General features: G+C 48.5%; 2 protein-coding genes across 4 annotated transcripts; one reads left to right on the top strand and one right to left on the bottom strand.

Annotated features, from left to right (window-relative positions):
* Positions 1–8,547: 8,547 nt before the first annotated feature.
* REM1 (RRAD and GEM like GTPase 1) lies at positions 8,548–18,069 on the bottom strand. Of its 2 annotated transcripts, none has more exons than XM_069548257.1 (5): positions 17,630–18,069; positions 16,183–16,564; positions 15,025–15,107; positions 10,590–10,791; positions 8,548–9,155 (listed from the first exon to the last, which is right to left on the bottom strand). In XM_069548257.1, the coding sequence occupies exons 1-5, from the start codon at positions 17,948–17,950 to the stop codon at positions 8,884–8,886; spliced, it is 1,260 nt and encodes a 419-aa protein (XP_069404358.1). In that variant the 5' UTR covers positions 17,951–18,069; the 3' UTR covers positions 8,548–8,883. The 2 variants fall into 2 exon arrangements, with proteins under 2 accessions (XP_069404358.1, XP_069404359.1); XM_069548258.1 differs by having other exon boundaries at positions 16,183–16,719; positions 17,630–17,772.
* DEFB124 (defensin beta 124) lies at positions 17,120–24,605 on the top strand. Of its 2 annotated transcripts, none has more exons than XR_011248228.1 (2): positions 17,120–17,287; positions 24,433–24,492. XR_011248228.1 is itself a non-coding variant. In XM_069548259.1 (2 exons), the coding sequence occupies exons 1-2, from the start codon at positions 21,785–21,787 to the stop codon at positions 24,579–24,581; spliced, it is 207 nt and encodes a 68-aa protein (XP_069404360.1). In that variant the 3' UTR covers positions 24,582–24,605. The 2 variants fall into 2 exon arrangements, 1 of the variants encoding a protein (XP_069404360.1); XM_069548259.1 differs by lacking the exon at positions 17,120–17,287 and adding an exon at positions 21,785–21,842 and having other exon boundaries at positions 24,433–24,605.

Raw genomic sequence — 24,605 nt, 5'->3', positions numbered from 1 at the left:
TGTTGGAGAAGATTCTTGAGAGTCCCTTGGACTGCAAGGAGATCAAACACGTCAATCCTAAAGGAAATCAATCCTGAATATTCACTGGAAGGACTGATGCTGAAGCTGAAGCTCCAATACTTTGGCCACCTGATGTGAATAGCTGACTCATTAGAAAAGATGCTGGGACAGATTGAAGGGAGGAGAAGGGGACGACAGAGGACAAGATGGTTAAATGGCATCGCTGACTAAATGGACATGAGTTTGAGCAAGCTCTGGGAGATGGTGAAGGACAGGGAAGCCTGGCGTGCTACAGTCCATGGGGTCGCAAAGAGTCAGACCACAACTGAGCGACTGAACGACGACAATAATATCAAGGCAGCAATAGCTTGCTGTCCCTTCTTTCTTTAAAACTAGAATCCCTGATATTCCTTGATTCTGAGCTGGTATATGGCTATTCAGAAATAAAGTATCCTAGACTTCTTTGCAAGTAAGTATGGTGATGTGACTAAGCTCTGGTCAATGGGATATAAGCAAAAGTGATATGAACATTTTCTGAGAGGTAGTGCTTTTTTTTGAGCTCCTAACTACTTCTTGTTGGCTGAAACGTGGATGTGACTACTGCAGCTTGGGCAGTATAATGGATCGAAGATGGTGGAGTCCCAAGATAGAAGGAGCCATGCCAGCCTTAGACTGTCTGCTTCTGGATTTCTTTTCCATGAGAGAGACACATACTTCTATCTTGTTTCCATCACTGCTATTTTGGATTTCATCTCTTCCAACTTTTCAGTTCCTTGTAGCTTTCATCCCTATACAACTAAACATATATAACTATGACCCCATTAATGTGGGGAAAAACAGGAAACAAACCTATATATGTGTGCTAGATGGTTGATTTTTGACTTCGACACAGAAATCCCCAAGGTAATTTGCTTCAACACTGAAGATGTATTACCTTATGTAACAGTAAGTCCAGAGGTGGGACAGCTTCATAGTTGGCTCATTCAGTGGCTCAACTTCATCACCAGGGACTCAGGGGCTTCCTATCTTTCAGCTTTGCCACCTTCTGACTAGATCCCATCATAACTGCAAGATGGGATCAAGTTCTGGGAAACATGTTCATACACTTCAATGACCAGAAGAAATAGGACTTCCCTTTTTTGCTGCAACTCTTTTGTTTGCTTGCTTGCTTGGAAACATCTCTTTTTCAAAGGCAAAGAAACTTCTTCTAGAACCCTCCAAGTTTGTAGGTCCATCTTTAATTTAAATTAATTAATTAATTAAGCTGTGTTGTGGGGCTATTAGTTCCCTGACCAGGGATTGAACCTGGGCCCTTGGCAATGTGAATGCTGAGTCCTAAACACTGGACCACTAGGGAATTACCAGGATTTGTTCTTGATTCCAAGGTGGAAAAGGAGAACAGAGCAAAATGTGACTCTTGACAGTGTGGAAGAAAAGAAATATGGCCAAATGTCTGCTACAATGTATATCTAAGTGGGCTGAAAACTCAGGATGGATACACCTCAAACTGCTAACAGTGGGTACTTTTGGAAAGAGGAGTGGGATGGGGGGAGAACGAAAGGAGTTATGTTGAAAGTACTAAAATTGTTATCCAACAAACCTGACCCACTTCTCTGTTGCTTGCAAAAGGGATGACTCACTGGCTCAAGCCGGGTGTGGTGATCTCATGCCTTTTTGACTGATAGTTGCTTTCTCAAAGTCCCTTGCCGTTAGTGATAGCCATGAGACTCAGTCTTGTGAGTGAAGATACAAAAGGAAACTGTCAAGGGAATAATTTCCTCCTTAATAAAAAGAAAACCTCTTTCTGTCCTTTCCCCTTCCATTCTTGCTTGAAATACTGGTGTGAGGATGTGATGCTTGGAGTTGTGGCAGCCACGTTGCAACCATGAAGGAAATGCCTAGAGGTTTATGGAGATGCAGACCCAGTGTCCTGATATGATAAGGTGGATGAATCAACCTTGGAATTGCTTATTTCTGGACATCCTATAAGAAAATATCCTTATAAGGATTTGTATCATGTGCAATTGAGGGCGGCTTAACAGATAAATGCATTTTTACATTTACCATATCTTTTATGTGGTTCTGATTTATCTTTATAATTAAAACGTATTATTTACGTAATTCAAAGTTCAGTTTAAAAAATGTACCACTTGGCATTGGGCACCTTTGGAATCCCAATAAGTCTGAAGAGGCACTCTTGAACAAAAAGAACAAACTGTTCTTTATAATTAAGTACTAGCTTCATGGTATGAGGGGTGACCTTGCAGACTGGGGGGTGGCTTAAAATACATTTCTCTATCACTATTTGGGTTTAGACCAGAGGTTGCAAACTCTCAGCCTCTGGTCAGAATCCTACTGGGGGACATGTTTTACTTTTCCTGTCTAGGGTCTAAAAAAAATTGGAATTAGCAGTAATTATTTAGGAATTGGGATACGTTACATAAATATCTGGCTTGCTGCCTTTGTTAGAAAAATTGAATTATCTGGCAACATTGGGTTCACATCCTAATAGGACTAACAGGAATCTTAGTTCTGTCTCTCTCTTTAGGCAAGGCAGGACTTCAGTTTGCCACAAACTTGATGTTTCCTAACGCTGTTACCCAATTGACTTCACTGATTTATATTCTCTGATTCTGTGAACACTTGCATTAGTGACCCTTTTAGGTTTTGGAGTCACTGTGCACATGTGTGTACATACACATGTGTATATAAGATTCAACTGTTTCCTAGACAACAGACTGTGAGAAAAGGCACGGAAACTTATTCACACAGGTGGGCAGACCTTAAACAGGCCTAAGTTTGGAGTGGTCACATTTACTGCGGACTGTTTTGTAAGACTAGAAGCAGTAAAAAAGAGCCAAGAGCACCCTTGACTGCCCTGCTGGGACACCTGGGGTCTTAAGTGAAAGTTGCTCAGTCATATCGGACTCTTTGCAACCCCATGGGCTGTAGCCCACAAGGCTCCTCTGTCCATAGGGATTCTCCAGGCAAGAGTACTGGAGTAGTTTGCCATGCCCTCCTCTAGGAGATCTTCCAAACCCAGGTCTCCCACATTGCAGGCAGATTCTTTACTGTCTGAGCCATCAGGGAAGCCCAAGAATACTTGTATGGGTAGCCTATCCTTTCGCCAAGGGATCTTCCAGACCCAGGACTCGAACCCAGGTCTCCAGCATTGCAAGCAGATTCTTTACCGTCTGAGCTACCAGGGAAGCCCAATAACTGGGATCTTAATCCAACCCCAATAACTCAGACTTCTGAAGATTACTGCTGAGGGAGGGGGATAATTCTGAGGCAAGGCTTACATCTGTCAGTAGGGAGTAGGGTTTTCAGAAAGGTGAATGGAGATTTCCTCAGGGTAGGCTTGAAATAGCTGGTGCTTTTGGAGAGAAGCATGGGCTTGAAAACGGAAGGCAGGCTCAGACTCTGGGGACAGTGTCCTGTGCCCCTGATATCCCACTAGGAAGGAACCCTTTTACCTTAGGGCCTTCTCTGTGTATTCATTAGAACAAGACTGAGTTTGTGTGCTGGGGGAGAGTAAAAACCTAGCCAGTCTTCCTACAGCCTCCACTTTATCCTGCCATGGGTTGGCTGCCCCCTCCCCTCAAATGTCCATGTCCTAGTCTTTGGAACCTGTGAATATGTTACACAGCAGAAGGAAATTGAGATCACAGATAGAATTTCAGGTTGCTTATCATCTGACTTTAAACTAGGAAGATTATTCAGGATTGTCGGGGTGGGCTCGGGGTAATCACAAAGGTGGAAGTGTGAGGCAGAAGAGAGAACCAGAGAGATGGCAGCATGAGATGGACTTGGCTCCACGATGCTGGCTTTGAAGATGGAGCAAGGGGTCACGAGCCAAGGAAAGCGGATGACTTCTAGCGCTGAGAAAGGCAAGGAAACAAAGTCTTCTCTAGAACCTCCAGAAAGTAATGCAGCACTGCAGACACCTTGGTTTTAGCCCAGCAAGGCTCAAGTTGGACTTTGATTCCATGGAACTATAATAGGGCTTCCCAGTTAGCTCAGCTGGTAAAGAATCCTTCGGCAATGCAGAATGGGTTCGATCCCTAGGTTGGGAAAATCCCTTAGAGGAGGGGATGGCAACCCACTTCAGTATTCTTGCCTGGAGAATCCCCATGGACAGAGGAGTCTGGCCGGCTATAGTCCATGGGATCACCGAGTTGGACATGGCTGAGCAACTAAACATCCACATAAGATAATAAGTTTGTGCTGTTTTAAACCATTAAGTTTGTGGTAATCTGTTACAGCACCAACAGATAACAGAAGCACCAGGCCACCGGGAGAGGCCACGTATAGGTGAGACTCCACTTTACTGCCAGGATCAACCTCCTCCAACGTGAATGATTCCAGCTCCAGACGTGTGAGATCATTCTAGTCACTCCGGTCTTTGTGAGTTTCCCAGCTGAGGTCTCAGAGAAGAGCTGTACCCACTTTGCTCTGCCCAAATTCCTGACTCACAAAATCTATGAGTATAATAAAACGATTGTTTTTATGCCACTAACATTTGGCTGGTTTGTTATGCAGCATAGAAGCTAGAAGAGCGATCCATCTTAGCCTTGAACTTGAATCAGGTGGAACTGGGGAAAATGACACACACTGCTGAACCCAGAGCTCCCATCCCATCGTTAATATTATTTTTCACTAAATCCTGAGCTGAACAGAAGGAAACAGGGCCGAAATTGAAACTGAACTTGTATATTTCTTCAAGCTGTTCCACTAGAATATTCAAATATTCTTGAGACAGAATTCTGAGAAAGAATTCTATCCTAACCCCTTCACTCCATATATTTTGATTTGCCTAAGGTTACCCAGTCATGGCACAGCTGAGAGATTCTTAATCTTTAAAAAGAATTGAAAAAAAAAAACAACAACACAGCAGCCAGTTGTGTCTTAACCCTCCTTAACTTCCTTCAGAGCACACACTCTTGTCAAAGTTTGAATAAAGAAAGGATTGAACTGTGCCTGTGAGATCCCACCATCCAAAAATGAGGGAGTTCCAGCCTGAACCTGATTCCTTCCTTGGGGGTCCCTGAGTGGAAGCTCCATGCCCTTGGCTGAGAAGCTGGAACTTTCCATCCAGGCCAGGATCAAATACGGATCCTCAGTATTTGAGCAGCCAGGCTGGGGTGTGTTGGGATCCAGGTGGCCTTCATCTCATCTGAATCAGGCCAGCGCAGTTTGTGGCCCTCCCCTAAAGCAAAAGGAGGGGTGGAGACTCTGAGGAGACTTGGGGCCCCTGGGGAGACATTCATCTTTCCAGAGCTTTATCACTTTTTCCATAACAGTACCCTCCCTTCAAGGTGGAAAGTCCCAGCTGGCGGCTAAGGATACTCTCAATGTGCTTTTGTTCTTCACCCTGCTCCCAGCCAAGGCAGCAGGGTGCTGGGCAGACACCAGCTGCGCTGAACCTTCTGCACCACCGAACAGCACCATACAGATGGCCCCTCACAGCAAGGGACTAGACGGCCTTGATTCCATCTTGGCTCTGCTATTTGCTAACTGTTCAACCCTGGCAGGGTTTGAACCTCTCTGCTATAGTTTCTCCATCTGAAAACTGGAGAAACTATGATATGACCCGTTTTGAGGATTTAATATATGAAAAGCACTTAGCACAGTACCTGATACATGATAAGAGTGAAGAAACTGTTTTCTGTTATTATTACGTAACCTTGGGCAATTCTCCTTTCTCTGGGCCTCCGTTTCCCCATATGTACAATGAAGATGGCAGTTCCTACCTGCCTCTTGACAACTTATCTGGTTGTGAATCCTGACTACCCTTTCTTGCTGTGTGGCTTTGGACAAATTTCTTCGGTTCTCTTAGCCTCAGTGTGCTCATCTGTTATGTTACTTAATGATAACTATTAAGTAGATGGTGATGATGAAATGAGAAAATGTGTACCAAATATGGAACATGGGGCCTACTACATAGAAAGAGCTAAAACAAAGTTAGCTTTGGGGTTTTTTTTTTTTTTTTTTGGTTTGTTTTTATGTCTGAGAAAGAACTCTCTAAACTGTCATAGGCCATGTCCCTGGGAGGAATATTGTGGCTTTCTGGCATGCTTTCCCAGCCATGCCTTATTCACAGACTCTTAGAATCCGAGAGATTGGGATTGGAAGGGCCCCTTTACAGATTGGTTAATAAATCGATTCAGCAAATATTTACTACTATGAGTAGTAATCTCCTGTGATGACACAGGTTTTTTCCCGAAGGTTCTAAGATATGATAGCAAGAACCAGCTTTTGCTGAATCTTCCTAGACACAGGAACTGTTATAAATCCTTCACACATCGTAAGTCATTTAATCCTCCAATCAATCCTGAGGGAAGGAACTGGCACAGATCTCATTTTTTGGATGGGAAAACTAAGGCACAGAGAGATGGAGGGGGGCAGGGGCTGAACACCAAACCCCTGGTTTAGGGTCCATGCCCTCCACCACTGTGTTGTCTTGCTGTGTTGGCTGCATACCCAACCTTGTATGCAGTCTGCAACTGTTTCTTTCATTTTTCCCTCCACTTCCTCCCCCTAATCCTGGTCTCAACAATTTTTCTCCACAATCTAAGTAGCTTCCTCTTGCTTTCTGGCCCTCAGTGTCCCCATCTGTGAATTGAGAGAATAGGATTATTTTCATGACCACTCTGATTTTTAGTGCCTTATCAGTTTGTAATTATTTTGAACGTATACTTGCTTTCTAGTGCGTTCCAGGGAGTAACACCCTAGTCCTTCTGTTCACCACTGTCTCCCTAGAATCTGGCACTCTGCCCTGTACTTAGTAGGCCCTCAATTAATAACTGTGGATGAAGAAAAGAAGGAATCGTGGTGACTGTGCCCAGGTTTTCCCAAACCAGCTCCTGTGCTCTCTCCCCGGCCCCTCTTCTTTTCTCAGTCTGTGGGGCCTCCTCCTTCCCTCCCTCCTTCCCACCTCCCAGGGCCGGCTTGGGCCCTCCATCCGGCCTGCATTTTTCCGGGTTTGATATCATTTTTTCCACTCTCCCGCCTGCTGCCGGCTGTCTCTGCCAACTTTCCACAAGGATAGCCCCTCCCCCATGACCACAGGCCTCCAGAGACCGCTTGGGGTGGGGGAAGACCCTCCTCCTTTTCGCTTCCCCAGGCTGAGGTTGGGACAGGAAAGTTTGCCATCACTGCCCACCAGCAAGATTGGGGTGGGGGCAGGTCATAGCTGGAGGACATGGTGGCTCGCCTCCCTGTGCTTTGGTGTCCTGGCAGCAGGGACTTGGCCCACGTGTGGGGCTGAGGCATCTGAGCAGGCAGCTGGACGGGGGCAGGGGTGTCAGGCATCAGGGACACAATGGTCCAAACCGTTTGCATCTTGTTCTCCTCTCAAAGTAGTGTGACACCACTTCCCCTTAGGCTGGAAACTCCTGACCTGACCCCAAAGGCCCATCCCCAGCCAGACTGGATGCTTCATTCCCTCCTACTTCTCACACAGACGTAGGAGAAGGCTGGGCTCTGGGGTCTGGTTCTTACTCTCACTGGCTGGGTGGCTCTGGGGCACTCACTTCCCCTCTCTGGGCTTCAATTGCCACAGCTGCAAAAATGAGTGAGGTGGATTACATTGCAGGTCCATCCTGCGGATTAACGGATTGAATTTCATGGAGTCCACTCACCCCCTTTATATTGTATGCAAAACTGTGTTTGAAAGTCTATTTCCCTGAGAGTCTATAGTTTTTTTGTCACATTCTCCAAGAGAATGGTGGGAGATATGAGGGACAAGGAAGCCTGGCATGCTGCAGTCTATGGGGTCACAAAGAGTTGAACGTGATTTAGTGACTGAACACCATCACCATCAAGAGAACTATGGATAAGCTGGGCCCAGCCTTATAGTCTCACAAGCCTGGACTGAATTCTGGCAACTTCACTTAGAGCAGCTGTGTGATCCGCAGCATAAGCCTCCACTGTTTGTTCCTCTGTTTTCTAACTAAACATGGGTTGTGAAGATTAATTGTTGTGACAGCTTAGAATCCAGTCAGCTCCCAACAAACACCAGCTATTATATTGCTAGGGTGCAGGCTAAAATTCCTTTCAGAGAATATTTTGTGGATTTAAACTAAAAAATAGATTAATGAGAAAATAGGTTATTACACTGAACTGTGGGTGTTTGTGCTCTCCTAGGTCTCCCTCAGAGTTGTGGGGCAGGGCCTGTGCCCAGCAGTTCCGGGAGCAGCCTGAATATACAATTTCTCCAGTGATCTTACTGACTAACCCTGACACCCAGAAAGCGAAAGTTAGTCGCTCAGTCCTGTCCAACTTGTTGGGTTACCATGGGTGGAAATCTCCAGGCAAGAAAACTGGAGTGAGTTGCCATTCCCCTCTCCAGGGGATCTTCCTGACCCAAGGATCGAACCCGAGTCTCCTGCATTGCAAGCAGATTCTGGGTCACCAGGGAAGCCCCTACCCTGACACCCAGGTCAGCAGGCTAACCCAGTCTGCAGCCCTGTGTACATGGGCAAGCAGGACATGGAGACACCTGGACGAGCCCCAAAGAAGAGGTCTGGGCACTCAGACAGGAGATCCTTTTGGTCTGGTTTATTGTGGGGGGCATTTCTGAGGGTTGGCCAGAGCCCAAGGACAAAAGTTTTTTGCCTTTTTTTTTTTTTTTTTTACAAAAAGAAACCACTGCATAAAAAAACCAATTTAGGCTTTGGCCCCGTAGTTTGTCCATCACTTCCCTAGAGCAGAGAGGTCTGTGAAGCTGCGGCTGGGGTGATGCTCTGTCCCTTGGGGCAGTGGGCGGCCAAGACCCACGATACACACTCTAACCACCAAGACTCTGCCCCTCGGTGGTGCTAGTGGAGCCTAGGACGCACCCCAATGTCTCGTCACCCCTTGGAGGGCGGGTGGGCGGCCTCAGAGCACGGCCAGGTTGTGGCAGGACTTGGAGCGGGCCTTGAGAGCCCGGCGGCGTGCGCTACGGGCTGTCAAGCGAGCCAGGAAGCGTCGAGCACGCTGCCCTAGGCTCGCCCTTCGTCTGGGTGCGGGTGGCTCCCCGGCTGCGCAGTCCCGGCGGCGCAAGCGCAGTTGGCGCACCACGCCTTCGAAGAGCTCCGCTACGTTGTGCTGCAGCGTGGCTGACGTCTCGATGAACTTGCAGTCGAACACCACAGCGCAGGCGCGGCCCTCTGAGGGGGCGGGGTCAGATAAGCCGGGATAGAGCCACAACCGGAAAAAGGAGATAAAGGTAGCAGAAGGTGTGGTCAGTTTCTACTGGGAAGCACAGTTTTTCGTTTCCCCATACCTCGTGCTCCATGCCAGGGGACTCAGACATAAATCTGGCTTTGAGGAGTTAGTTCACAGGCTAGTGATTGATACTAGTGGCAGAAATGAGGCTGGGAAGACAGGGAGGTTGGGAGCAGTTAGGTCCCAAAGAAGAGTCTTGAATGCCAGGGAAGGAGTCTAATCTGTGCCTCAGAATTATCTGGGGGAGCTTGTTAAAATGCAAGATTGCTGAACCCAGCCACGGAGATTCTGATTCTGTAGGTGAGGCTTGGAACCTGCAATTTAACACAATCTCCCAGGGGGCATGTTGCAGAAGTTTGGGATGTCTGGTTATAAAGCATATGGTCTTCCAACTGCAGGATGCCACTGGACTGGATGTAGGGCCCTGGGGTCTAGTCCTCAGTGGCTGGTGACCTTGTGGAACTGGCTTCCCTGCTCAGGTCTCAGTTTCCATAGTTTTTAGATTTTGCCCTATGAGTAGGGCCATTTTAAGATCTGTATCTTGGGATTTTCCCAAGGTGACACAGGGAATTATAGCAGCATTTGCCCCCCGATCTGTCTAAAGTATAAACCTCATTCCCATCCTACTAGTTAGATCATCCCAGCCCTTCCTCAGCCAGAGTCTCAGCACCTTGAGAAAGACCTGTATCTGTCTCACCTGATACATCAGTCATATTAAAATATTCTCCATTCCACTTTAAATACAATTTAAATATAACTTTAAACATTTTGGTTTGCAGTTGCTGGCTAACAAATATTATGTTTTATAGACAAAGCTCTGTGAAATTTGAATTTATAATTTTCTAACTATTTTGGAGCCAATAATTGTCTTTTTCAGGTCTCAGATATAAGTCCCTGAAAAGCTTATAGGCAATGGGCCTGTCATGCCTGGTGAATTGTGTCTTTGACTAAAGGCACTGGGGCACATAGGGGAATTTTTAGGCAGAGAAGCGACAAAGTCTGCTCTAGTTCTGGAGAACTCTGGCAGCTGGTGAGGAGAACCCATGGAATGGGGACAGAGAAGTGTAAGGATTGGCCCAGGCTAAAGTGGAGATGCCAGGATGGGGCAGAGGCTGTGGGCATGGCAGGGGGAGGAAATGTGGGGTTAAGGGAAGTGGACTTGACAGGATTTGGGGACTGGTTAGAAGGAGTGAGAGAGGAGGCAAAAATGGTTTCTAGCTTTCAGGTTTAGGCAAATAGATGTAGGATGGAGGTGGCTAGGGGGGTGGGATGGAGGTGTGGGGTGGAGCACGAGTTACTGAGAGGAAGAGCAACTGGAGGAGACACAGTGACAGTGGGGCTGAGAGAAAGGCGGAGAAGGAGGGTGGAGGGCTCACCTTCCACGGAGACTTCTCGGCAGCGTGCCAGATCTGCCTTGTTGCCCACCAGGATGATGGGCACGTGGTCTGCCTGATGTGTGCGCCGCAGCTGGATGCGGAGCTCAGAGGCACTCTCAAAGCTGCCCCTGTCTGCGATGGAGTACACGATGACGTAGGCACTGCCCACCTGTAGGCACGACTCCTGGCTCCAGGTTTCATCCTGCAGGGCAGGGAATCAGAGGGTACTGAGGCCCTAGCTGAGAAAGGTCTAATGGGTGGGATGGGGCTAAGGTTTATACTTTGGACAGATTGGGGGGCAAATTCTGCCATAATTTCCTGAGTCACCTGGGGAAACCACCAATCCTCTCTGAGCTGCAGTTTCTCTGCTTGAAAAATCTGGCTAATGGCACTACTTTGCTCCATTCTCTCATTCATTGATTCCTTCTACAGGCGGGACAGAGGGGCTTCCCTGGTAGCTCAGCTGGTAAAGAATCTGCCTGAAATGCAGGAGACCCCGGTTTGATTCCTGGGTCAGGAAGATCTGCTGGAGAAGGGATAGGCTACCCACTCCAGTATTCTTGGGATTCCCTGGTGGCTCAGATGGTAAAGAATCTGCCTGCAATGCGGGAGACCTGGGCTCGATCTCTCAGTTGAGAAGATCCCCTGGAGAAGGGAAAGTCTACCCACTCCAGTATTCTGGCCTGGAGAATTCCATGGACAGAGGAGCCTGGCTACAGTCCATGGGGTCACAAAGAGTAGGACACAACTGAGCGACTTTCACACACACATAGGCAGAACATTGGAGACAAAAGATCTATTTGGTTCCTGTTCCTTCTAAAGAGCATTCTGGCTTTGCCTGTTCAGCTCTTTTGTCTGGTTTGAGGAGGGTCTGGTCTTGCTGGACAGTTCTTTTGACCTTTTGCAGTCCAGAGTTAAGAGAGAAAGGAAGGGAGAGAAGTGAGGACAGAAGGCTGTCTTCTGGGGGAGGACTTTTTCTGGATAGTCTTGGAGAGTTGGAGGAGCAATGGTGGGTGTGAGGAAAGGAGGTGGGTGAGAGGCAAGGGGAATTTTAAAAAGTGAAGTCCTTTCAAGACAAGGAAAGGGAAGAACTGAAATAATTTTGATATTCTGTTTTGGATGATGGTCTTTTGACAGGGACAGCACTCAGACTGAACCACCTGGGTACGAGCTTTCTAAGTGTTTAATAAGGCACAGTTCCTGCCCTCCAAAAGCTCATGGTCAAGAAGGGATGCTATGGAAATGGAGATATAATGCAGTGTGATAAGTACCATTAAGAAAGGCATAGGCAAGTGGCTGTAAGAACCATGGGGCTTGAGGCAGGGGTAGACCAGAAGAACTCAACTGGGCAGAGTGTGAGAGGACTTCCAAGTAGACTGGTAAGTGGGGTTAGAAAGGATGAGCAGGCTGAGCAGGAGAGAAGACGGCGGGCAAGAGTGGGAGATGCAGAGTGTGGTGGAAGCCTTGTTTGTTAGGGGCGAAAAAGCCAGGAAAGTTTTCTGATAACTAAATAAGGTAGATAAGTAGGGAGGCCTTGGTATCCATTATTGTCAAAGGGGGTAAGTTCTCAATAGTCATACTGATCCTTCCCAGATAACTCTGAACTGAGTCAGACAGATGTGGGTTCTCATTCTTGGTTCTTAGCTTTGACTGTGGACAGGTTCCTTTCTCTCTCTGAGTCTGTTTTTTCATCTGTATAATGAGAGGGCAGGTCTTGACCATTCATTCATTCATTGCACATATTTATTTATGAAGGATTTGCTATGTGTTAGGATCACAAAAGCTGGTTGGTACATGGATTGGTAGGTAAGAACCCCTTGAGGGTTGATTAAAAATGTAGATTCAGAACTCTACTTTTATAGGTTCTATTTCATTAGGTCTGGGGTAAGACTTGAGACTCTGATTTTTAATACCCTTCAGGTGACCCTGATGGACAGCAAGGCTAAAGTACTACTGGTTGAACCAACAGCCCTCCAAATCCTGTCAGATTTTGCCTCTCTGACATAAAAACAATCATCTAGCTCAAGGATGGAAAGAATGGATGCTTATTTCAATAAGGCTGCTGCTGCATGGACCCTCTTTGGGAAATGCCTTCACAGACACTGGCCAGGGAATCTGCAGGGAAACCAAGGGTCAGACGAGAAGAAAACACTTTCTTAGGCCACACAACAGTTGGGCAATTCCTGCCACCTAGTCCAATATTCTTCCTACTCTGTCTCCCAAATGGGACTCTCAGTCTGATCACTCTTAAGTCCCTAGACTCTGCCCCATAGGATTCTCAACTGTATCCAAAAAGTGGACCCTCTCCAGACCCCAGTCTGTGAGCTGCATGAGGCCAGAGGACACGTCTGCTTTATTCACTCCTAGGTCTCCAGTGTCCTGGTCCATGGTATGTATCCACCAATGTTTCTTTCTTTCTCCCTTCTTCCCTCCCTCTCTTACTCTTCCCTCTTTCCTTCCCTCTCTCTATTCTTTATTTAATAAATAGCTTGGGGTATGAATCAGTCACTGGATCCCCAAGGCTTTCCACTGGGGCAGAAGTATGTGGGACCCTGAAGGCTGCCGCCACCTGAATGACCCCAAGGGTGGCCATGTGCAGTGGGGCTGCAGGGACCTAAGATCAGACCCTGGGGTGGGCCTTGCACACCTGGCCCTCCCCTTGCCTTGGTTGAGGTGTGGACCAACCAGTATTTCTTAATGAACAAGTCAAGGAGTAAACCTTGGATGGAGGTTTAGAAGGTAATGCTCCCAGTGGGGACAGAAAGGGGCAGTCCTAGTGCATAAGAGTGCAAACTTGGATTTCCCTGGTGGTCCAGTGGTTAAGAATCCACCTGCTAATGCAGGGGGCACAGGTTGGATCCCTAATCTGGGAAGATCCCACAGGCCAAAGGGCAGCTGAGCCTGTGTGCTATAGCTACTGAAGCCCTTGCATCTAGAGCCTGTGCTCCAACAACAAGAGAAGCCACCACAATAAGAGGCCCACTCACTGCAGTGAAGAGTAGTCCCATTTGCTGTAACTAGAGAAAGCCATTGCACAGTCAGAACAAATAAATAAACAAATATTTTTAAAAAGAGTGCAAACTTTGGGGTTTTATAGGTCTGAGTTTGAATCCTACTTGCTATCCGAGAACTTTGGACATGTTACTTAACCTCTCTGAGCTTTTAATTTCCTCATCAATAGAATAAGAATCAGAAGTACACTCACTCAAGTTTTTGTCTCGACTGAATATCATAATATATAGGTCTAGTGCTTAGTACTTGGGGCTGACACTCAGGAAGAGGGTGCTCCATCAGTGTCAGTTGCTCTTAAGAGAATCATCATCATTCTTAGGGTGTTCATTTGCACCTGGGTTTCCTTTTATGCTGATGAAAAGGAATTGGTCCATAGCTCCTTCATCCCTAAATTTGGGCCTATCACTGGAGCTGTCAGCCATTCTTGTCAATGACCCAACACTGTCCCTCTAAAGCCCCACTCTGTGTTAGGGGAGGGGCCTACCCCTTAGAGAGATGGGATCCAGGTGATTTTTGGATCCTTCTCTTTGGTTAGTTGTATTTCTTCAGGGTTCTACAGTGAGCACACCTGTATAGCAAGAAGAAAAGAACTCCAACAAGTTAAAAAAAGCATGGGGACATGTCCTTGCCTGATGCTCTCTTCCTGCTTTGCAGTGGGCTAGCGAGGGACATCCTTGGTGTCCTTTTTTTCACTAGCTACCAAGTTATGATTAATAAGAATCATCTTTATTGCCAATTCTTCACTCGTGTTCACCAACTTTTTTCATGCTCCAAACTGTGCTTACCTCTGTGAAACTGCATAAGAATGTTTGAAAAAAAAACTAGCTGGTAAGGAAGACAGGAATGATCCACCCATTTATCAGGTGAGAAAACTGAAGCTCAGAGAGGGTAAGCCAATTGCAGAAAGCCTATATGTAAGACAAAGGAATGGCGGTGTGGGGGGGTGTTCCCTCCTCTGTGCAATGTGAGTGGGTGAAGTGGGATGAGGGTGCTCAGAAGTGGGATGAGGGTGAGCAGAAGGTTTGCAGGGGTAGAAGCACATCCTGGGATGCTATCAGGAGGGGATGAATAGACTGGGAAAAGAGGGTCAGGGTCATTAGGTTCTTCTGGCTTCAGTTGGAAAGGCTGCTGAGGAGCTGTGGGTTTGGGTACCACCCACGGCTCCATGAGGAGCTGAGGATGGGCCCTGTCCTGTCCCTGCTCTGTGGTGTCCTATGAGAAGACAGGAGTCTGGTACTAGCCTCAGCACTGCTGCTGTGCTTAGTTGCTCAGTCGTGTCGGACTCTGTGCAACCCCAGGCCCTGTAGCCTGCCAGGCTCCTCTGTCCATGGGATTCTCCCAGGCAAGAATACTGGAGTGGGTTGCCATATCTTCAGATCTTCCTCAGCACCCCTCCCCCTAAATCCTGCCTGCTGTGCCATACCAGCTTCTCAGCCTCCCAGGTGTCCATGACCAGCAGCGTGGTGTCCTCTCCATCCACTGTGAGTGTCCTCTCGTACACATCTTCTGCAAAAGAAGAAAGCCGGTTTCAGGGAGGAGACGCAGGCCTGGGGAAGGGTGTAGCCCTTCCTAACCCCTCTTTTGGGTCACATCGCGCCCTCCACTTCTCCTTGAAGTGTTCACTATACTTGTTTGACGTCTGTTCCTCCTGATGGGTCAACAAGTGCCAGGAGGAGTCCTGGCTCCCCAGCTCCCAGCACAGTGCCCGGTACACAGTTGGTGCTGAGAAAGCTTTTGTTGGTTGGTTTGACTGAACGGATGTGGAGCCGTGGGGTTAAAGTGGGGCTGGGAATTCTCCCAGTCCTGCTCTGTCCCTGGCTTAGCGTGTGCTTCAAGAAGGTCACGTCACCCTCTCTAGACCTCCGTCTCCCCATCTGTTGTACATACCGGTGTACATGTATAGACCTTTCACATAGGTTTTCACTCTGCGCGACCGAGGCTGGAGAAAGAGCCTGGTCAGAATATCTCCACCTCATCTCTGCCTCCCCTCCCCCTGCCCACTCCACACACACACTTATGCTGGGTCCTTTCCACCAGCCCTGAAGGGACCCATCTTCATTTCCTCTGTCCTGTCCCTGATCCCCATCATCCTGGGACCCCCAGCCCTCTCAGTTCACTGCGCCTCTTGGGAATAGAGGAACCCAGGGCCCCAAACTTAGAATCTGGGAGTTTCCATTTCGGGCAGGATTTCAGTTTGGCTGCAGGTCATGGTGGACATGGACTGTGGGGCTGGTAGGGTCTGAGAATTGGGAGAAAGTCCACTGTTTCTTTATAACTGGGACTTGTGGAACTCAGAATTGTTTCCTTTATGACAGGAAAATGAAGCATACACTTCTCGTCCGTGAGAAATTAGCAAACTTCTCAGCCGCTATTCAAGGAATTCCCCCTCCTATATATCTTTGTGCAGGTTATGCCCTGCACAGCTCTAGGGGGCCTCATTCACTTCAAAGCCTGGGTGAATGACGCCCCTTAGGGTTGAGCAGGGCAGGAGCCATACAAAGGTTCTTGGCAGCCGTATGTCCCAGATGACAGGGATTTGACTCCTTCGACCACAGCCCAGCCCAGCCCACAGGGTCCCTACCTCCCAGCTGTTCGTGGAGGTCCCTCTCTTGCTTCCCTGCAAAGAGACTGGCCAGACTGGTCTTCCCGACACCAGGATCTCCAAGCAGGACCACGCGATAGAGGGCCTCCCAAGAGCTTTCAGAGTCGCTGGATTCAGAGGACCAGCCGTTGGGGGCAGGTGAAGGTTGCCGGGTAGGGGCGTTGAGGGAGACTGACTGGCCCAGTCGGGGATGCTGGGACTGTGTAGAAGGTGCTGTGCCCAGAAGGCCAGGCTGGTGGCCCCGGGCGGACAGGGGCAGTGGAGTGCTGGCTCGGCGACGCAGGGGGGTCTTTGCTTCTTGCTGAGTATTTAGGGTCATCCTTGGGAAGGGGGGTTTCCTTCCTTCCTTCCTTCCTTCCTTCTGCAAGAAGTGGGAGTGGGTGGTGAGCCAGGTGAGGTGCTCTGAGCCCCTTCTGTAGAGTCCTGATGAACCGCTGCTGAGGCTTCCTCCAGAGCCCTCTCTTGTTCAGATGGGAGGAGGTGGCACCTCAGATCCTCCAGATGGGGGCTTTCTGGCTTCAGGCCCGGAGTGAACTTGGGTCAGGCCAGGAGGGGTGAGCATGTGTGAACACACACATGCATACACACCCAGAGGTCACTTTCTATGCTTTGAGGAAGACCCACTCCCCCCAGACACACAGAAGGGCAGAAGGCAGAAGGGCAGCAGGGAGACAGGATGTCCACACAAGCATGCGCACAGAGCTGCCCCCCTGCATTCAGAACAGGAGACTCATGTGCATGAAAGACACCTGAATTGCCCCCTCCTCCGCTTCCCCACGGTTGGATTGGGGTTGGAGAGTACAAGGAGGGTTGAGAGCCCCTTGGCTGGGGGCGGGGGTGGGGTGGGGAATTCACTTCTGCTGCATCCCAGGAGAGCTGAGGAAGAGGCCCGGGAGGACAAATCCGTACTGCCAAAGGCTGGGGGTCGGGGTGTGGGGGTTTCCCTCCGGCTGAAACCCGAGAGCCCCGGTGCCATGGGAACAGCGTGTCCGGCCCGCCCCCTCCGTGAAAAATTCAGGAGCGACTGGCACGACGGCCTCCAGCTGCTGTAGGAGGGCGGGGCTCAGAGGCAGCGAGCCCCCAGGTCTGGTGACAAGAAGGGGTCCCGGAGGGGAGAGGGGTGGGTGGAGAGGAGACCCACAGAGCCCAGGAGGGCATAGCATTCCCAGAGTCCGAGCTTCCCCAGTCCCGAGGGTCCTGGGTGCGAGTCCCTAGATCCCTGGAGGGTTCCCAGGCTATCCAGCTCTCCCGACCCCAGACCCGGGGACCTTCACCCCGAGGGGGCGGGTTCGAGGGCCCCCTCCTCCCAGCTTGCGCGACAGAACCCTTCCGCCCTCCTCCACCACCCTCCCCCCACCAAAACAGATGTCTAAGAAAACTCCGCTCCAACTCGACTAAGTTGGTGGCGGGCTGCGTGGGCCTTTACCTTGGAGTGGGGAGGGATCCAGGGGCCTCGGCGGCCGCAGCTGCCCGGTGCTCCAGGCTGTACCACTGCCTCGCCGCGCAGCCCCTCGGCCGGGTCCCGCCCAGCCGCCCGGGCCGGGGAGGAGCCGCGACCCCGCCCCGTCCAGCCCCGCCCCATTAGGGCAGCCCCGGGGTCTCCGCCCCAAGGCTTTGGCTGCTGAATGAGTTTTTGCAGAACTCTGCTGACCCATCGCTTTAAGTTCTTTGCCAGGGAGAGGGGAATAAGAGAGTGGAAGGACACAGGTCCCAGATTCCTGATCCTGGATCCGCTTTGCATCCACATCTATCCACTCCAGCAATGGGGCGACCACCTCTTTGTTGTTGTTCAGTTGTTAAGTCATGCAGGCCTCTTTGGCGTGCTACTCATGGACTGTAGCACGCCAGGCTCACTTGTCCCTCACTATCTCCCAGAGTTTGCTCAAATTCATGTCCAGTCTGATGATGCTATCTAACCAGCTCATACTCTGCCGCCCCCTTCTCCTTTTGCGTTCAGTCTTTTCCAGCATCAGAGTCTTTTTCCTATGAGTCCACTCTTCATATCAGGTGACCAAAGTATTGGAGCTTCAGCTTCAGCATCAGTCCTTCCAGTGAGTAATCAGGTTGATTTCCTTTAGGCTTGACTGTTTGATCTCCTTGCAGTCCAAGGGACTCTCATGAGTCTTCTCCAGGACTTCCCTGATGACTCAGTAGTAAAGCATCTGCCTGCCAAGGCAGGAGACTCGGGTTTGATCCCTGATCTGGGAAGATCCCACATGGTGTGGAGCAGCTAAGCCCATGCACCATAACTGCTGAGTCAGCATGCTAGAGCTCGCAAGCCACTGACTCCTGATGCTCTCCTGCCCTAGAGCTCATACTCTGGAACAAGAGAAGCCACCACAGTGAGAAGCCTGTGCACCGCAGCTGGAGAGTAGCCCCTGCCCACTGCAACTAGAGAAAAGCGCTTGCAGCAACTAAGACAAAGCACAGCCAAAAAAAAGTCTTCTCCAATACCACAATTCAAATGCATCAATTCTTCAGCTCAGCCTTCATTATGGTCCAACTCTCACATCCATACATGGCTACTGGAAACCCATAGCTTTGGCTATATGGTCGTTTAGCTTTCACAAAAACCCCTTGGGAAACTTGTTAAATATTCCGATTCCTGGTCCCGCCATGCAAGAAAGACAGATTCAGCAGTCCTGTAGAGAGGTTTGAACATCTGTATTTTAAACAGATGGCTAACTGAGCCTGATGCAGAGTTCATAGACCCCACTTTGAGTAACTGCTTTGGACAGAGAATTAATTTTGGAAGGGGGTTTGGGGGGCGAAGGGAGCCCAGGAATTCTGCCCTGCAGTGTTCTGAATGTCTTGTTTTGATCATTCATTCATTCAACAAATTCTAAAGTAAGCACCCCTTATGCAGCTAGGGCTGTCCTGTGCCCGGAAGAATGACTGTCCCCTACTTGATGAATATTTACTGAACCTTGTTAAAAAAGTATTTATTTTTGGTTTTGCTGGGTCCTTGTTGCTGTACATGGGCTTTCTCTAGTGTGGACAGTGGGGCAACTCTAGTTGCAGTGGCTTCTCTTGTAGAGCATGGGCTCTAGATTCCCAGGCTTCAGGAGTCACAGCTTGAGGACTTTAGAGCTCCGGCTCAGTAGTTGAGATGCAGCTCAGACTTAGTTGCTCTGCGGCATGTGGAATCTTCCTAGACCAGCGATCTAACCTGTGTTGCCTGCACTGGCAGGCGGATTGCTAATCATTGGTCCACCAGGGAAGTCCTTACTGAACTCTTGTGCTGTGCCTAGCATAGATAATCACGTTGCCTAGATTATTAGCTCATTTAATCCTGATACCACACTACAAGGATTAACATAGTGTGGCTTGCCTGAGCCTGGCACTCAGATCTCTGTGTACTGTCCCTTTCTATCGTGCTCCTCCCCATCCTCTCCAGTTTCCTAGGCCTGTAGGAGGAGAAAAGTGACATTGTGAACTTCATATAGAAGAGAAGTTGGCTGTAGGAAACTTGTGGTTTGGCCATCCACGGGTCTTTGAGCAGGGTGCTTCCTTTTAGGTCATGATGGACTGGGGTAGATATGCTTGTGGACCCCATATGGACCAGGCTGTGCCTGTAGGTAGGCCTCATTGTCATGGCTGAGGGGGTCCAGGTGTCCAGCTCAAGGCAGCCGCTGTAACAGCCTGGCAGACGTGCTCAGTCTCTGCAGGGCTTTGGGCAGATGCTGAGCCCTCCTGCCCCCCACGTCTGGTTTCCTTCTGTGGTTTGGCCCTCTAAACTTCCATCTGCTACCTCCAAGATGGACTGTGAGTGGTGCAGCATTGTTTGGGAGTGACACGACTTTTAAAACATTTATTTATTTATTTATTTGGCTGTGCCAGGTCTTAGTTGCGGCCTGCAGAATCTTCCATCTTCATTCCTTGTGCCATTCGGGATCTTTAGTTGGGTCCAAATGCTAAAGATCCCGAATGGCACAAGGAATGACAGTGTTCTGGCTTGGAGAATTCCATGGACTGTATAGTCAGTCCATGGGGTCGCAAAATCGGACACAACTGAGCAACTTACACTCCCTGGCCAGGGATTTTTTTTTTTTAAATTGGAGTCAAACTCATTTATTTATTTTTAATTGGAGGATAATTGCCATACAATGTTGTATTGGTTTCTGTCATACAACAACATGAATCAGTCATAATTATATATATGCCCTCCCTCCTGAACCTCCCTCCCACCCCTAACCTAGGTCATCACAGAGCACCAGGCTGGGTTCCCTGTGTTATATAGCAACTCCCCACTAGCTATCTATTTACACAGAGCAGTGTATATATGTCAATGCTACTTTCTCAGTTCGTCCCATCCTCTGCTTCCCCTACTGTGTCCACAACTGACCAGGGATTGAACCTGGGCCCCTTGCAATGGGAGTTCGGAGTGTTAGCCACTAGACCACCAGTGAGACTAGACCAGTGGGAGTGAGACAACTTTCAGTCCCATCTCTGCAACTCTATTGCTGTATGCCTTAGGCAAGTCACTTCCCTTCTTTGGGTTTCAGTTTCTTTATTCAAGGGCTTCCCTGATAGCTCAGTTGGTAAAGAATCCGCCTGCAATTCAGGAGACCCCAGTTCGATTCCTGAGTCAGGAAGATTCACTGGAGTAGGGGATAGGCTACCCACTCCAGTATTCTTGGGCTTCCCTTGTGGCTCAGCTGGTAAAGAATCTGCTTGCAATGAGGGAGACCTGGGTTCAATTCCTGGGTTGGGAAGAACTCCTGGAGAAGGGAACATCTACCCACTCCAGTATTCTGACCTGGAGAATTCCACGGACTGTATAGTCTATGGGATCACAAAGAGTCAGATATGACTGAGCAACTTTCACTTCTTTATTCAAAACTACAGTCCGAACAGGTTACACTGTTGCTACAAAACTTAGAGTCGTCTACCAAACGAAAGCCTGAACTTGGCATTCAAGGCCCATTGTGCTGTGGCTCCAGTCCTCTGCAGCGCCATTTCTAGTCTTTCCAAACAAACCCTTTGCTCTAGGTAATACTCTTTTAGCCACATTCTGTTCCTTCAGACTGGAATACCCTTCCCTCTACTCATCTTTCAAGATGTAACTCAGGTGCCTAGGTACCAGACACTGTTATGAGCTTTGTACATGTATTATCTCAGTGGTCCTCAAGCTTTAGTGGTGCATGAATTCACCTGGAAGACTTGTTGAACCGTAGCTTGCTGGGATTCACCCCCAGAACTTTTGATTCACTGCATTTGGGTTGATCTCGAGACTTTGTAGTTCTAACAAGCTCTGGGTATTGCCCCACCTCTCAGGTGGGGAAGCTGTCCAGGTTCTGACCCCAGGACATTGCTTCAAGACATTCTGTCCCCAGCTTCAGAACTCAGCAACCTGCAGATGGTATGGTTGACCAGTTCCCCACAGAGCTGGCTAAGATCCAGCCACATCCCTGGGCCCACAAGGCCTCAGACTCCCACTTAGGTCTCCTGCTACCCACACCCCTGCCTTGATCTGCAGCCCAATAAAGGCTGATCCCTGGGCAGCAAGACCCCGTGTGCTTGGTTCCTCTTCTCTTGTGCTCTCCCCAGTGGTTCCCTGCCCCTCCAGAGCCCTGTGGCCATGACACAGCTGCTTCTGCTTCTTATGGCTCTCCTGGTCCTGGGTCATGTGCCGACAGGTAACATCACCTGTGTGTGTGTGTGTGTGTGTGTGTGTGTGTGTGTGTGTGTGTGTAGAGAAATGAAGGACAGATTCTCAGCTGCTGGGGGATAGAGGAGGCCTAGATCAGTGTTTAAGTTCTGGCCTCACCACTGACTTTGCTGGGCAGTTTAGAATGAGTTGCTAAATCAACCTGCACTTCAGTTTCCTCAGTTTAAAAATGGGATTCACTCAACAAATATTCATTATGAAAATATTTACTGTGTGCCAGGCACTATTACAATTTCTGGGAATCAAGCAGTGAAAGCAAACAAGGTTCTTGCGTTCATGGAGCTGATATTTTAGTCAGTAGAGACAGAAAATAACCAAATAAACATACAATATGTTAGGTAAAGATAAGTACTATGAAGAATAAAAGCCAGACAAGGGGCTAGTGTATCAGGTGCATGGGGAGAGTGATGGAAGAGCTGATGGGGTGGTGAGAAAGGGCTCTGATCCTTTTTTTTTTTTTTAAATGCTTTTTATTTTGGAACATTTCAAGTTTACACAAAAGCAGAGAGAGTAGTACAATGAACAAGGCAAGTTAAAAATCTGTTTATTATGGAAAAATTTAAACTTATACAAAAATAGAAAATAATGTAGTGTTTTTAAAAGAACCTTTTTTATTTTTAGAAATTTTCAAGCATAAACCAAAAAAATAGTATAAAAACTCACATGTATCTATCACCCAACTTCAACAGTTATCAACTTGAACCAGTGCTGTTTTGTTATTCACCTGCTGCCTCTTCCTCAGTGAACTATTTTGAAGTGAATTTCAGATCTTTTATGTGAGGGAAGCGTGAGCAGAGATCTGACTACAGTGAGAATACAAAGGGGATCATTGCAGGCAGAAGGAGCAGCAAGAACCAGGGAGGCAGGAGGCGATAGGTGTGCTGGAGGGGCGGTGAGGAGGCCCGGGAGGCCAGGGCGCGGGGCACAAGGAGAAAAGTGGAGCAGGGTGAAGTCCAAGATATGAGGAGGGGACAGCAGATCATAGGGCAGAAAATGATAACGTCTGTATCTCAGGATTGTTGGAAGGTCGAAACGCAGTGATATATGAAGAGCAGTTGTTGTAGGAACTGCCCTGACCCAAGAGTCAAGGTCTTGCGTTCTGGTTCCAGACCCATCACTTACTGGAGAAGTTGGGCAAATCCCTCCCCTTCTTTATCTGGAACCAGAGGGGTTGGCCAGAGTGAGCCTTGGGTGCTCCAGCTCTCTAAGCTGTTATACTGATAAACATTTCCATTTATTGAACATGTACTGTGTGCCTGGCACTGAGCCCTCTGAAAGAGAGGTGTACAGATGAGGAATCTGAGGCCAAGGTCACTCATCTGGGAAATGGCACTCATCAAGGTCACTCAGCTGGGATTGGGACCCAGGGAATCTGAGCTGGGTTCACACCAAACTGTTAACCATTGCACTGCATGCCCCCTTCGGAGCGTGGGTTCTTTGCCTCATAGAGATTTTGATACCAGCTCTGTATCATAGTAAAATTCTCTACCTTGGCAGGACGTGATGGGCTGAATAACACTTACAGGTAGGCCCAGGCGATCATGGGAGGATTCCTTGGGATGTCTTTTAATCCAGGGAGAGGCAGGCAAGCTTTCCCCCTCCACCTCCCACTCAACCTCAGTTCTTCTGAGTTTCTGGGTCATATATCTGGAAATAGCACTGTAACAGGCCCATCTAAGTGGTCCTCCTCTCTCCTCACTTCCCACACCTGTCCTAATTGCATCACAGCACCCTGATTACTAATTTCAGGACACTGACTGCAACTCTACTTATTGTATTTATTTGCTTTAGTTTTAATCCCCTTTTCCCAATTGACTGAAAGTTCCTTGAGGGCATGGCCGTGTTGTCCCTGTGTACTCCCGATGCCCCATGTTTGTTGAATGAATAAATGAAGGAGCTGCCCCTCACCCCCCATGTTGTGACCAAAGACCCTTGGAAGGGGTATTGACCCAAAGTCTTAACTTTTTCATGGCCCATTTTTTGGGAAATTTCTTCACTAAATCCTAACATTAAACCGGTCCCTATGTATAAAATACAGTTTGAATAATGGTTACAAATGTGGACTCTGGAGCCAGACGGCTGTGTGACCTTGGACAAAGTTGTTAACCTTTCTGTGCTCAATTTCCTTACTCATATACTGGGAATATAACAAGACAAACTGTAATCGAATACTGCTGTTATGAAAAGTGCTTAGAGTGTATTTGGGGTGTGGGTTAACGCGGACGAGAAATTCGTCTTTGACTTGTAACCAGTGGTCTAAATTGTGACGAATGGGTTAAACTGGACTGAGATCTGTGGTTTAAATAGTAACAGGTTGTCTTATCTATGCCTCAAGGTCTAGCAGGTTATCTTTAGTCTGACCCTTGACCTGTGGTCACAGCTCAACTTATGACCTGAAGGCTGCTCTATGAGCACAGTCTAAGAGCTAACGGTTGGCACGTGTTCTACTTTGTGGTCGGTGGTCTAATCGGTGACCCTGTTCTGTAGTAAAATCTGTGACCAGTGATCTAACCTGCACCCCCGGGTGGCTCTGTGACCCTGGGCCTTCCTCTGCACAGGGAGAAGTGAATTCAAACGGTGCTGGAACGGCCAGGGGGCCTGCCGGGCTTACTGCACGAAGTATGAAACCTACATGCACCTGTGCTCGGATGCCTCCTTGTGCTGTCTGCCTTATGGACTCAAGCCTGTCAAGACTGAAAAGGTCTAGCTGTTTCTGGGACTGACACCCTTG

The sequence above is a fragment of the Ovis canadensis genome, chromosome 13 (assembly GCF_042477335.2).
Source record: "Ovis canadensis isolate MfBH-ARS-UI-01 breed Bighorn chromosome 13, ARS-UI_OviCan_v2, whole genome shotgun sequence".
Lineage (NCBI taxonomy): Eukaryota > Metazoa > Chordata > Mammalia > Artiodactyla > Bovidae > Ovis > Ovis canadensis.
The sequence above is the reverse complement of the archived record's forward strand: the minus strand, read 5'-3'. Positions and strand labels throughout refer to the sequence as shown.

Excerpts from the sequence above, each read along its gene's own strand:
- REM1 (XM_069548257.1), bottom strand. The coding sequence starts at position 17,950 with ATGTGGATGCAAAGCGGATCCAGGATCAGGAATCTGGGACCTGTGTCC. Across the intron at positions 16,565-17,629 it reads GGATCCCTCCCCACTCCAAG|AAGGAAGGAAGGAAGGAAGG; the intron begins GTAAAGGCCCAC and ends CACTTCTTGCAG. Across the intron at positions 15,108-16,182 it reads CCTCCACGAACAGCTGGGAG|AAGATGTGTACGAGAGGACA; the intron begins GTAGGGACCCTG and ends CTTCTTTTGCAG.
- DEFB124 (XM_069548259.1), top strand. The coding sequence starts at position 21,785 with ATGACACAGCTGCTTCTGCTTCTTATGGCTCTCCTGGTCCTGGGTCAT. Across the intron at positions 21,843-24,432 it reads CCTGGGTCATGTGCCGACAG|GGAGAAGTGAATTCAAACGG; the intron begins GTAACATCACCT and ends TCCTCTGCACAG.